Source organism: Meles meles, chromosome 13 (genome assembly GCF_922984935.1).
Source record: "Meles meles chromosome 13, mMelMel3.1 paternal haplotype, whole genome shotgun sequence".
Classification (NCBI taxonomy): Eukaryota; Metazoa; Chordata; class Mammalia; order Carnivora; family Mustelidae; genus Meles; species Meles meles.
This window is the reverse complement of record NC_060078.1, coordinates 20,375,950-20,389,815: the sequence shown is the minus strand read 5'-3', so window position 1 is coordinate 20,389,815 and position 13,866 is coordinate 20,375,950. Positions and strand designations below refer to the sequence as shown.

Genomic DNA, 13,866 nt, shown 5'->3' with positions numbered 1-13,866 from the left:
CTTATCTTTATGTACAGAAAAGAATAAATGAGAGAGAAAAAGTACAAAAATAACAACAAGGACACCAGAAAAATATACAGTAAAGAAATCAAAAGAAAGCAAAAACAAACAAACAAAAATTAAGTCAAATAAGTTGAACAGAACAGGACAATGAGGTAGATCCTGGGTGTATTTGTGTCTGTTTGTTAGAAGAAACTAGATTCCAAAATAGGAAGGAAAGAAAGAAAATACATATATACAAAAATAAAATTGAATACTATGAAAGGAAGCCAAAAATGAAAAATATATATATAAAACATTAATGTAAAAATTAAAATTAAGAAAGACCTAAAACATACTTGATAAAATAAGAAAATAGCTAAAAAGAAAAAACTCATAGTGAATATCATTCTCGATGGGGAAAAGCTGACAGCCATCCTATTGAGATCAGGAACACGACAAGGATGCCCACTCTTGTCACTGTTGTTCAACATAGGACTAGAAGCCCTATCAATAGCAATCAGACAACAAAAACAAATAAAAGGTGTTCAAATTGGCAAGGAAGAAGTCAAACTCCGTCTCTTCACAGATGGCATGATACTTTATGTGGAAACCCCAAAGACTCCAGCCCCAAACTACTAGAACTCATACAGCAATTCAGCAATGTGGCAGGATACAAAATCAATGCACAGAAACCAGTTGGTTTTTTATACACTAACAATGAAACCACAGAAAGAGAAATTAGAGAATCAATTCCATTTACTATAGAACCAAGTACCATAAGTCACCTGGGAGTATACCTAACCAAAAAGGTAAAGGATCTGTACTCAAGGAACTACAGAACACTCATGAAAGAAATTGAAGAAGATACAAAAATATGGAAAAGCATTCCATGCTCATGGAGCAGAAGAATAAACATTGTTATAATGTCTATACTGCCCAGAGCAATATATACTTTCAATGCCATCCTAATCAAAATTCCACCAGCATTTTTCAAAGTGCTGGAGGAAACAGTCCTAAAATTTGTATGAAACCCAAAAAGACCCTGAATCACTAAGGAAATGTTGAAAAAGAAAGACCAAGTTGGGAGCATCATGTTGCCTGATTTCAAGCTTTATTACCAAGCTGTGATCACCAAGACAGCATAGTACTGGCACAAAAACAAACACTTAGACCAGTAGAACAGATTAGAGAGCCCAGATACGGACCCTCAACTCTAATGGTCAGATAATCTTCAACAAAGCAGGGAAAATATCCAGCAGAAGAAAGTTTCTTCAATAAACAGTGCTGGGAAAATTGGACAGCTATGTACAGAAGAATGAAACTCGACCATTCTCTTACACCATACACAAAGATAAACTCCAAATGGATGAAAGACTTCAAAGTGAGACAGGAATCCATCAGAATCCTGGAGGAGAATATAGGCAGTAACTCTTCGACATCAGGCACAGCAACTTCTTTTAAGACACGTCTCCAAAGACAAGGGAAACAAAAGTGAAAATGAACTTTGGGGACTTCATCAAGTTCAAAATCTTCTGAACAGTGAATGAAACAGTCAACAAAACAAAGAGGGAACCCATGGAATGGGAGAAGATATTCGCAAATGACACTACAGAAAAGTGTCATCAGAAGAATCAGAATCAGAAAAGGCTGATATCCAGGATTTATAAAGAACTCGTCAAACTCAACACCCAAAAAACAGATAATCATGTCAAAAAAATGGGCAGAAGACATGAACAGACACTTCTCCAAAGAAGACATACAAACGGCTAACAGACACATGAAAATATGTTCATCATCATTAGCCATCAGGGAAGTTCAAATCAAAACCACATTAGGATACCACCTTACACTAGTTAGAATGGCAAAAATTAACAGGATAGGAAACAACAAATATTGGAGAGGATGTGGAGAAAGGGAAACCCTCTTACATGGTTGATGGGAATGCCAGTCGATGCAGGCACTTTGGAAAACAATGTGGAGATTTCCCAAAAGATTAAAAATAAAGCTACCCTATAGCTCTGGAATTGTACTACTGGGTATTTACCCAAGGAAACAGATATAGTGAAAAGAAGGGCCATCTGTATCCCAGTGTTCATAGCAGCAATGACCACATTCACCAAACAGTGGAAAGAGCCAAGAAGCCCTTCAACAGACAAATGGATAAAGAAGATGTGGTCCATATGTATAATGGAATATTACTCAACCATCAGAAAGAATGAATATGCAACTTTCATCAGCATGGACAGGGCTGGAGGAGATTATGCGAGTGAAATAAGTCAAGCAGAGAAAGTCAACTATCATATGGTTTCACTTACTTGTAGATTATAAGGAATAACATGGAGGACATTAGGAAAAGGATAGGAAAAGTTAATTGGGAGAAATTGGAGGGGGAAACAAACCATGAGAGACTGTGAACTATGAGAAACAAACTGAGGGTTTTAGAGGGGAAGGGGGTGGAGGGAGGGGTGAGCCTGGTGGTGGGTATTAAGGAGGGCATGTATTGCATGGAGCACTTAGTGTGGTACATAAACAATTAATCTTGGAACACTGATAAAATAAAATTAGATTTAAAAAAAGGAAATAGCTGAAGGGGGGATATAAAACTGAAAGACTAAGGAATAATTAGAAAATGGCACAAATGCTAAGTACTGCTTTCCCCAAGAGATGGAGATTTGCAGCTCTGTATGATTAGCAAACTTGGTACTAGGCAGATATTCCTGCTGGTCTTCTCAGGGGAGGACCCCTTTGTGCTGATTCTTAGATGGCTTTTCCTGGCAGAACTGAACTGCCCTTGCCAGGGTGCCGAGCTCAGTGTAAGTGGCTCTGGATTGTTTTGTGTGGCTTATCTGCTGCCTGAAGGCTTTCCATACCAATGTAGGGGGTGAAAATTGTGGTGCCCTGATACCTAGTCCCAGAACTGAAAGTTCATGCCCCCCACTCTTCAGTGAGCAATCACTCTTGTCTCTCTGGTTTCTGTCCAAACTCTGTGTTCACCCAGACTGTGACCAAGCAATTTTATCTCATTCATTTGTGATTTCATTTTGCATCTCCAAGCATTATGGACGCCTGTATTACAAACCCATGTTCCTCCTCCTGGCAGAGGGAGGGGAGTTTTGCCATAGATCTGCCTTTTGCTGTGCCCCTGCTTGGGGAGCTGTTGTCCAATCTGTCAGTGGTTCACAGTGTATGGCAACATTGAGCAGAAATCTAGAGCCTGTACTCACTGTTTGCCACCAGCTTCCCAGCTCCAGTGCTTGGGAACACTGCTGCCTCAGGCACCCCCATTCTTTTTGTAACCCCTTGGCTTATCTTCTGGTATATTACCTCAGATTCACATCTCCACTCCTACCTTGCAAAAGTGGTTGCTTTTCTATTTGTAAAATTGTAGCAATTCTTTTCTTAGATATCCAGTTGATTTTGTAGATGTTCAGAATGATTTAAAAACTATCTAGCTGAATTCTGGAAACCATATGAAATTAGGGTCCCCTACTCCTTCACCATCTTAACTCCCTCTAGTAGTGAAATTTTAAATTATTTTCTTCTACTTTTTATAGTGTTGTTACATGTGTAAACAAAGTAAGAGGTTGACACCTCCTGTGATGGGGGGGGTGTTTCTTAGTCTTTTTTTTTTTTAAGATTTTATTTATTTATTTGACACACAGAGAGAGAGAGAGAGGATGAGTGGGGAGAAGAACAGAGGGAGAGGGAGAAGCAGGCTCCCCAATCTGGGGCTCGATAGTCTTATAAATATTCTTATAAATATCTCCTTCAGTACCATATCACGGATTACAGCCTTATCAATTTTTAATTCTATTTCAAATCTTGTTGCTTTCTGCATTCTCACTGATATTCTTTAGTTAAGCCTATCAGTTCACCTGACTCTTGCAATAGCCTACTAACTCACCCATTTCTCCATTTTCAGGCTTCCCCAGTATTTGGCCATTCACCCAAAATATTTCTTTTCCTAAAATATTCTGTCCTGGTTATTAAATAACCTTCCCTCAACACAAAAGACATGAAAATGTATATCACATCTGTACCTCAGGTTGTCACCATTCGTGACATTAAAGATGCTTGTATAAAGCATAAATAAGCAGCTTCCTTTTCTATATTTCATGTATCCTCTTTTTGACATGACTAATTCTGAAGTTCTTCCATTTATTTCTGGGAGATAGAACAGTATACTAGTTAAGACTTTAGATTCGGCACAAAAATAGCTAAGATACTTTTGAAGAATTAGACTATGGTGAGGAATTTGTTATACAAGATACAACATTAATTAACAGCCAAAATAAGTAAATAGTGTGAGTACTCTGCTCCCAGTTAGATTGAGTAGCTCCTTTTTGACTAATCTTCACATATAACAACTAAAATTCTTTAAAAAAAAAAAAAGCCAGAAAGTGTAAGTCCCAAATTCTGCATATAAATTCTCCCCAAATCTCTAGTTGACCCCTGAACTGTACATGTATGGACCAAACTGTAAGCAGCTCAGCTATGGCTAAAGGGGTTATACAGAGGTTTTCACCTGTGGGGTAGACAGATTAGGAATATGAGGTCAGCAAAGTCAGTTGCCTGCAAAATCAACATTCTCAGAGGAATATAACAGAATTCAGAGACTACAAAATATCATTTACAGTGTCTAGCATATAATCGAAAACTACTAGACATATAACGAATAGAATAATGTAATGCATATTCAAGAGTGAAGTATCAGTGGTGACTAAAAGACCAGATGTTGGAATTAGCAAAGATTTTACTATAACTATCCTCAAGAATGTAGAAGAAAACATGTTCATAATAAATGAAAAAGTAGAAAATCCTCCAGCAGAGAAATAGTAACTATTTTTTTAATGGAAATTCTAGAATGAAAAAAAAATACATCTGAAATTTAAAAATCAGAGATTTTTCTCAGGAGTAGAGAGAAAGACAAAACAGAATAAAGAGCTTAGAAGCAGACCCATGAAAGTGTAGTTACTTAATATATAACTGAACTGACATTGAAGATCAGTAGATGAAAAATATTCAGCCATTTATATGGGATAAATGGATATTCATGGGGCACCTGGGTGGCTCAATCATTAAGTGTCTGCCTTCAGCTCAGGTCATGATCCCAGAGTCCTGATTGAGCCCCATGTTGGGGAGCCTACTTCTCCCTCTCCTACTCTCCCTGCTTGTGTTCACACTCTCGCTGTGTCTCTCTCTGTCAAATAAATAAATAAAATCTTCTTAAATAATAGGTATTCACACCAAAAAAAAAGACAAAAAAGAATAGATATTCTCACATCACATGTGAAATCAATTCTAGACTGATTAAAGACTTAAATGTAAAAGGCGAAACTTTAAAAATTTTAGAGCATAATTTAGTAGAAAATGTTCATGACCTTTGGACAAGTAAAGAATTTTAAGAAATAAAAAATACTAAAGTTAAAATTATAAATGGAAAAATTTGAAAGTATTAAATTTTTTTTAATTTTATTAAAAGATTTAATTTATTTATTTGACAGAGAGAGACACAGCAAGAGAAGGAGCACAAGCAGGTAAGTGGGAGAGGGAAAAGCCGACTTCCTGTTGAGCAGGAAGCCTGATGCCAGGCTCAATCTCAGGTCCCTAGGATCATGACCTGAGCTGAAGCCAGAAACTTAATGACTGAGCTACCCAGGCACCCCAGTATTTAAAAAATCTTAAAACTAGATGCAACAGAGTACATACAGAGTACACTACCATTTTTATAAGAAAAAAGAGAAAATAAGAATGTATATGTTGATATTGTTGAAAAAGAAGCAGAGAAGGGGCTCCTGGGTGGCTCAGTTGATTAAGCACCTGCCTTTGGCTCAGGTCATGATCTCCAGGTCCTAAAATCAAGCCCTGCATTGAGCTCCCTGCTCAGCAGGAAGCCCGCTTCTCCCTCTCTCCCTCTGTCCCTCCTCACTGCTTATTCTCTTTCCCTCAAATAAGTAAATAAAATCTTAAAAAAAAAAAGCAGAGAAAAGATAACAAACAACAGATGAAAATGATTATCTATATGGAGTACAGTGGCTAGGAACTGGGTGGAGAGTGGAGAAATAGGAATCTGGACTTCGAGTAAATATATATGCAAACAATTGGTAATTAATAATATATTTTATTATATATTGTTAATAATATGCAATAAATATATATATTCACCTATAAACATGTAAATATTATAAATATTTTTAAAGCTAAATAAAAATGGCTTCTTAAGACCCAAACTCTAAAACTGAATACAAACAGAAACATATGATTCTACCTGTAAGTCAAACTGATAGAACACTTAACCACACAGGGAATATAATTAATTCAAGTAAATTTTCAGCAGAATTCCCTGTTTACCCTTAGTATGATAGAGTGTAAGGATGAAAAAAAATCCTTAAAAGATTAATTTTTTTTAAAAGATAGATTTTGAATTCTATTCAGTTTTGTTTTGAATAAGGGTACTGGTGGTATTGCTCTAAAACTGTATTGTGTACAGCATAGAATAGAACAAATGAGTAAATATTGTTTGTGGCGTTGTTTGGGAGCAGGGTTTTCACTATGGAAAAAGAGACATATCAAATGGAATGGGAGAAAATAAGAAATAACCCAATGATTTTTTTAATCTGAATTAGAAGTATCAGCAAAAACTCGGGATTTTTTTTTAAAGATTTTATTTATTTATTTGACAGAGATCACAAGTAGGCAGAGAGGCAGGCAGTGGGTGGGAGAAGCAGGCTCCCTGTGAGCAGAGAGACCAATGCGGGGTTCAATCCCAGGACCCTGGAATCATGACCTGAGCCGAAGGCAGAAGCTTTAACTCAATGAGCCACCCACACGCCCCTCTGGATTTTTTTCCTTAAGAAATTTCCTAGGAGCTAGAAACAGTGAGACCCCAGTAATGATAAGCACACTTAGAGCCTATATGCTATACTCTAAATCTCATTGTCAACCAAAAGGAACAGAACTACTTGAAGAAATTGCTGATATCAAATCTAGGACAAGGAATGTACAAAATAAACCTGAAACATCAAATGGCACCAGAAAGGGAGTGTGCTTAAAAGACTAGAGGATTCATGTTGTTAACAGCAACAGAGCTATTTCCCAAATGAAATATTATTTGCAACACTGGGTAGGGAGCTCAAAGTCCTGGTCATTCACCCTCCATCTTATTTCCCATCTTTATTCAGGGGCAGCCTCTGAGACCCATCTTTTGAGAACCACTGGGCTATTGAAGAGCTTAGATTTAAATGTCGGGAGACCTGGATTCTAACCCAAATTTGGTCAAACACTAGCCACATAGTCTTAGGTAAATATGTAGTCTTTCTGGGCCATAGTTACTTATATGTAAAAGCAGGGCTAAAGCTTCTAGTTTACCTATTTCACACTTGTGAGGATCAAAGAAAAAGATAATTGTGAAAATTCTTTGAAAGTTTAATATAATGGTTCTACAGTCATGTAATTTATTACCCCCATGGGGCCTTTAGACAAATTTTTGTACACCATTTGGCAGCTGTCATTCTTACCTGTTACCAAATGGCAGTGTAGGAGTAACAGATTTTTAATGCATATCAGGGGAAGATAGAGGTTCCTCTCCAGTATTCCTTTTATCACAGATTTACTAGTCATGTATGGTGTCAGGCATCTGACAACACAAATACAAAGATAAAAGATTAAGATCTCCAAGGTTCATTGTCCAATAAAGAACAAATAGCATAAATAAAATACTTGAATGCAGTATGTATACAATGCTGGAAACACATATATTACATTTGCAACCAGAAGACAATGCAATTAGCAGTGCCAGAATTCAGGGGTGGTAGGGAAAAAACACTACATAGAAGTGAAGGTACCAAAATAGTAAATCAGCTGGCAAAAATTAATGAGCACTAACTTGGAAGAAAATATAGCAGCCTACAAACAGGCATTTACTTTCACTCACCTCTGAAACCTCACTAAAGTGACAATGTGCACCTGGCAGTTTAACAAAAATATACACTATAAATCAAGATGGGTTTAAACCAACAAATCAAAGGGAGTTTAACAGTTATTAAAAAATTGATCAGGGGCGCGTGGGTGGCTCCGTGGACTAAGCTTCTGCCTTCGGCTCAGGTCATGATCTCAGGGTCCTGGGATCAGTCCCTGTATTGGACTCTGCTCAGTAGGGAACCTGCTTCCCCTTCTCTCTCTGCCTGCCTCTCTGCCCACTTGTGATCTCTCTCTCTCTCTCTGTCAACATTTCCCTAATGGTCTAGCCAAAACTATAAAGCAAAATGAAGAAATATGATATATGAAGGTTAAACACAAAATATGTGTCATTATTTGCAAGTTATATGATTGTGTTCCTAGAAATACAAAAAATAATCCAGTTATAAATAATTCAGTTTCACAAGGTTGCTAGATACAACATCAATATAAAATTTGATATTTCTATATATGAGCAACAAATATTTAAAAAACAAAAGTTAAAATAATATGACATTTAAGATATTATCAAAAATAGTAAGTAACTAGGAGTAATAATAACCTAAGATTTGTAAGGGTTATATGGCAAAATACTGAAAAATTTTAATAAAGAAAATTAAAGGAGACTTAAACAAATAAAGAGACTATGTACATGGATTGGGGGACTCAATATTATTAAGAGAACAGTTCTCCACAAATTTATCTAGAATTTTAATGCAACAATAAAAATCTCAATAGGTTTAGAGGAATACTAACAAGTCAATGCTAAAATATATATATAAAAATTTTAAAAAGAAATTCTAAAATATACATAAAATTTTAAAAATCTAGCATACACATGAAAAAAATTATAGTAAGAACAGTGGCTCTACCAAAAATAGAAATATTAAACTATAACACTTAAGAGAAGGTAGTGGTGCAAGAATAGGCCAATAGACAAATTGGATAAAATATATGTGCTCCAGAAACTGATCTACACGTATATATGGATACTTGACTTATGACAAAGGTAGTGATGTAGTTAGAAATGGGTGGATTTTTCAATACATAATGACAGGAATGTTGAGTATCATTTTGGGGGAAAACTATATTGGAACACTTTCCATGCAATGAAATAAAAATCAATTCCCCTTGGCTTATGGCACTAAGCAAAACCCTCTTAGAAGATAATATAGAAGAATATTTTCAGAACTTTGGGGTAGGGAAATACTTCCAAACAAAACACACAAAAAGATAAGGTTAGGGACACCTGGGTGACTCAGTTAGTTAAGCATCTACCTTCAGTTAGTTCATGATCCCTGGGTCCTGGGATCAAGCCTCTCCTTGGGCTCAGTGGGGAATCTGCTTTTCCCTTTCCCTCTGCCTTTCTCCCCTGCTCACATTCTCTCTCACTCTCTCTCAAATAAATAAAGTCTTTTAAAAAAATGGATAAGGTTAATATTAAGAAAAACATTAATAAATTTGATAAAATTTAAATACTTCTGCTCATGTACATACATGACCAAAAGAAATAATGATGCTCCAGTAGTGGTAAGTGCCCCTAGTATCTAGATTGCAATCTCTTTATACTATTTCTCCAAAAAGAGAACCAGGGAACCTTTTAGAAATGGCAATTCCAAATCTGTAACACAAAATGTACAGGATGAATCAGAAACATCTTGTCCAGCCTGAAAGCACAAAATTTATCAATGACTACTAGTATCATACTGAAAGAACACAAGAGCCAATTAGAAGGGGCTTATACTGACCAAAGATGGAACAACTTAAGCACCAAATAAATAAATAAGTAAATAATGGTTAATGTCTGGGTGGCTCAGTTGGTTAAGCAACTGCTTTCGGCTCAGGTCATGAGTCTGGCATTGGGCTCCCAGCTCCATGGGGAGTCTGCTTCTCCCTCTGACCTTCTCCTCTTTCATGCTTTCTCTCAATGTCCCTCTTTCAAATAAATAAAATAAAATCTTTGAAAAAATAATGGTTTCAATGAATTGAAGTGTATTAAACATATACAAATCCATGGGTTCATAACAATACTCCAAAAATAAAAACTCATTGATCACTTGTAGAAGTTGCTATAGCATGAAATCCTTATCTTAAAAATAATAAATAAAAGGAAAGAATCGAGGTTTTTTTATACTGCCTTCCCTGTACACTGTACTACAGGCTAACAAAATAAGTGACCAAGGAAATTTCTTCTTTATAAATTAATCAAAGGTAGTAAATGCAGGAATGATAGTATTAGAAAATCACCAGTTTACAACCCCTAGTGAAATGATTCATCTAGGCAATATTAATGGTTCAGAAATCTTAAGTGAAATGTTGAAGGAAAACTTCTTAATGATTGATAAATCATGTTGACACTATTTCAACTCAAATTAAGCATGACTAAGAGTGGAAAAACCAGGCATTATATGCTCCCAGACATGATGGAGAGGAACTATATAGCATTACACATATACACTAAAAACAAAGATTTGGAAATTGACATTAAAAAGGATTGCCACTTGACTCTCTCTGCTAGTCAAGTATCATATGGTTTCACTTATTTGTGGAGCATAACAAAGAACATGGAGGACATGGGGAGATGGAGAGGAGAAGGGAGTTGAGGGAAATTGGAAGGGGAGATGAACCATCAGAGACTATGGATTCTGAAAAACAACTTGAGGGTTTTGAAGGGGCGGGGGTTGGGAGGTTAGGGAACCAGGTGGTGGGTAATAGAGAGGGCACGTATTGCATGGAGCACTGGGTGTGGTGCAAAAACAATGAATACTGTTATGCTGAAAATAAATGAATAAATAAATAAATAAATAGATAAGGATTGCCACTTATAACAGCAACAAATATATGAAATATTTATGGCAACCTTGGGTTAAACAAAGATTTCTTGGATATGATGCCAAAAGGACATTTCATAACAAATTCATTAATTGGACTTCAACCAAATTTAAAGTTTTTGCTCTTTAAAAAATGCCATTTTTGTTTAAATGGAGGAATGAAAATTAAATTGAATGAGAATGAAAAGGCAACCACAAATCCAATAAAGGACTTGTATCCAGAATATCCTTTGAATACTCAAAACTCAACTATAAGAGAAAAAATAAGACATTAAAAACTAGGTAAATGATGGGGTGCCTGGGTGGCTCAGTGGGTTAAAGCCTCTGCCTTTGACTCAGGTCATGATCCTGAAAGTTTCATACACTGCTGGTAGGAATGTAAAATGACACAACCACTTTGATAAAGTAATGAGCACTGGGTGTTATTTGCAAATAATGAGTCATTGAATACAACATCAAAAACGAATGATATACTAATGATAATGATATATGGTGAATAACACAATAAAAAATGAATAAAAATATTTTTGCAGTTTCCTTAAAAGTTAAACATGCCACTCCTGCAAATGTGTTATTCTGGTGGTACAGTGATGGATTACCCTATGAAAAGCAAAATGAAGCCTGAGGCCATGAGTAGATACACCAGACCAGTGAACCTCGCTGTCTTCCCCCATCTGACCACAGTGCTGTTGGCCATTGGCATCTTTTTCAATGCCTGGTTCTTTGTTTATGAGGTTACCTTCACCAAGTGCCCTTGGGATATCTACAAAGAGCTTCTCATCTCCTTGGTAGTGTTGCTCTTCATGGGTTTTGGAGTCCTCTTCCTGTTGCTCTGGTTTGGCATCTACATATGAGTTCCCAAGGGTTCCAAAAAGGTGGCTTCCCTGAATCCCTATTTTTATAAATTAATTTTTTTACTATTGCTGGATGTATCCCACCTGCTGCTGCTCAGAATAAGAGCAAATGTGTGACCAAAAAAAAAAAAAAGAAAGAAAGAAAGAAAGAAAAAAAAGAAGTTAAACCTATATCTGTAATTTTATCTAGCCATTTAATTCCTAGGTATTTACCTAAGAGAAGGGGAGATATGTATCCACATAAAGACTTGCACATGAATTTTTACAGCAGCTTTATTTTTAAGAGCCAAAAGGTAGAAAGCAACTCAAATGTGCATCAGCACTTTTGCTGATGACATCTGCATCAGCAGATGAATATATAGACAAATTATGGTAGAGCCATACAATGGAATAGTGCTCAGCAATAACAGGAAGGAACTAGTGACTTAACAACATGAGTGAATCTTAAATTACTTACGTTAAATGAAAGAATGTGCACCATATGATCCAGTTACATAAAATTCTAGAAAATTCAAACTCATTTATAAAGATACATAGAATGTCAGTGCTCACTTAGGGAGGAATAAGATGGGGGGATTACTACATACAATGGAGGCCCATTGTATGGTGTCAGAGCACCAGTGAAATGATGAGAGCATAAAAGTGGGGGAGGGTTTAGCAGCAGTAATGGGATATTGATTGCATAAGAGAGATCAATCAGTTAGGTAAATCTGTTAAGGATAATGGGAATCTGTTTCCTAACTGTTAGGAGAAAGGGAGTAAAAGTGTGGAAAGAAGGAAAACTGGAATGAACCCTGTGATATTGAAATAAAATTAGAGTTATTGAGGATTCATAGTTTTTAGCTCATAAATTCATAGAGAAGTAAATCTGGATGTAAATGTGTATTGTTATGTGTGAATATTATATATGTATGATATATATGCATATATACACACATATACACATATAAATACATGTATACACTGACATCTATTCTCTAGCTATGTCCACTAAGAGGACATGGGAGTAGTCATAACTTCAAAAGCAATGAGCACACCTAGTAGCCAGATCTTATTCTCTAAATATCCACTAAGTGATATCATAGAATTAAATTTCTTGGAAAAATAGTTGGTTCCAGGATAGGAGCAGGAGAAGTAGAAGATGATCCTGGAATATTCTTTATTCCTATACCAGAAAATAAGGAATGGCTTAAAGAATGATGGTGGCAGGTCAAAAGGGCAAACAACAGTCTTGAGGGGATACAACTGGTCCAATCTAAGATGATTTAAACATCACAGTAAATAATATGTTAAAGCACTATCATCCTTTGAATCAAATTGGAAACCATGACTCACTAAAAATTAATAAAGTTCTATGAGATATTTAAATGAGGTACTTTGTATTATACAAGAATCCCCCCACAAAATATTTATTGATTATAAAGGACAAAAGAGTAAATTTTCAGCTGAAAGCCTAGCAAACTTAATGACTTTAATCAAGTGATTAAAATAAACAGCATCAATAATGGAACAAATAAGAATTATGTAGCACCTGGTAGAATGCAATGAAAAGAACATAACATCAGCTTTATAGTTCTCTTGCCAGAGATGCATAAAAATCTAATCAAGTGATGTCAGATAAGCTCAAACGGAGGGACATTCTACAAAATAACTGACCTATAATCTGTAAAAATTTAGTGGTCATGGAAGCCAAGGAAAACTGGACAAACTATTTTCAATTTAATTGAAGGAGAATAAAGAGAGAGGACAAATAATGCAGTGTAGTGATTCTGAACTGGAGCTTTTTGAATTTTGGAATTGCAAATTAGGGATTAGCTATTGGGCGCCTGGGTGGCTCAGTGGTTTAGGCCTCTGCCTTCGGCTCGGGTCATGGTCTCAGAGTCCTGGGATCGAGTCCCGCATCGGGCTCTCTGCTCGGCGGGGAGCCTGCTTCCCTCTCACTCTCTCTGCCTGCCTCTCTGCCTGTGATCTCTCTCTGTCAAATGAATAAATAAAATCTTTAAAAAAAAAAAAAGACATTATTGGGACAATTTGCAAAACTTGAATGGAATCTAAGAGTTAGAGGGTATGGTACCAATGCTAATTTCCTACTTTTGATAGTTGTATTGAGGTTATACAACAGAATGTTCTTGTTTATAAGAAATACATACTGAAGAATCCCAGAAGTAAGGAGCATTATGGAGAATCATATGGGACATATTGGCAATTTACTCTCAGTGCAGAAAAAAATTTGCACCATATTT

At 36.1% G+C, this 13,866-nt stretch overlaps 1 protein-coding gene across 1 annotated transcript; it reads left to right on the top strand.

Annotated features, from left to right (window-relative positions):
* Positions 1 to 11,383: 11,383 nt before the first annotated feature.
* LOC123954949 (transmembrane protein 258-like) lies at positions 11,384 to 11,623 on the top strand. The gene has a single exon (XM_046026372.1). The coding sequence runs from the start codon at positions 11,384 to 11,386 to the stop codon at positions 11,621 to 11,623; it is 240 nt and encodes a 79-aa protein (XP_045882328.1).
* Positions 11,624 to 13,866: the final 2,243 nt, after the last annotated feature.

Bases quoted from the DNA above. Each gene is read 5' to 3' on its own strand.
- LOC123954949 (XM_046026372.1), top strand. From the start codon at position 11,384: ATGAAGCCTGAGGCCATGAGTAGATACACCAGACCAGTGAACCTCGCT.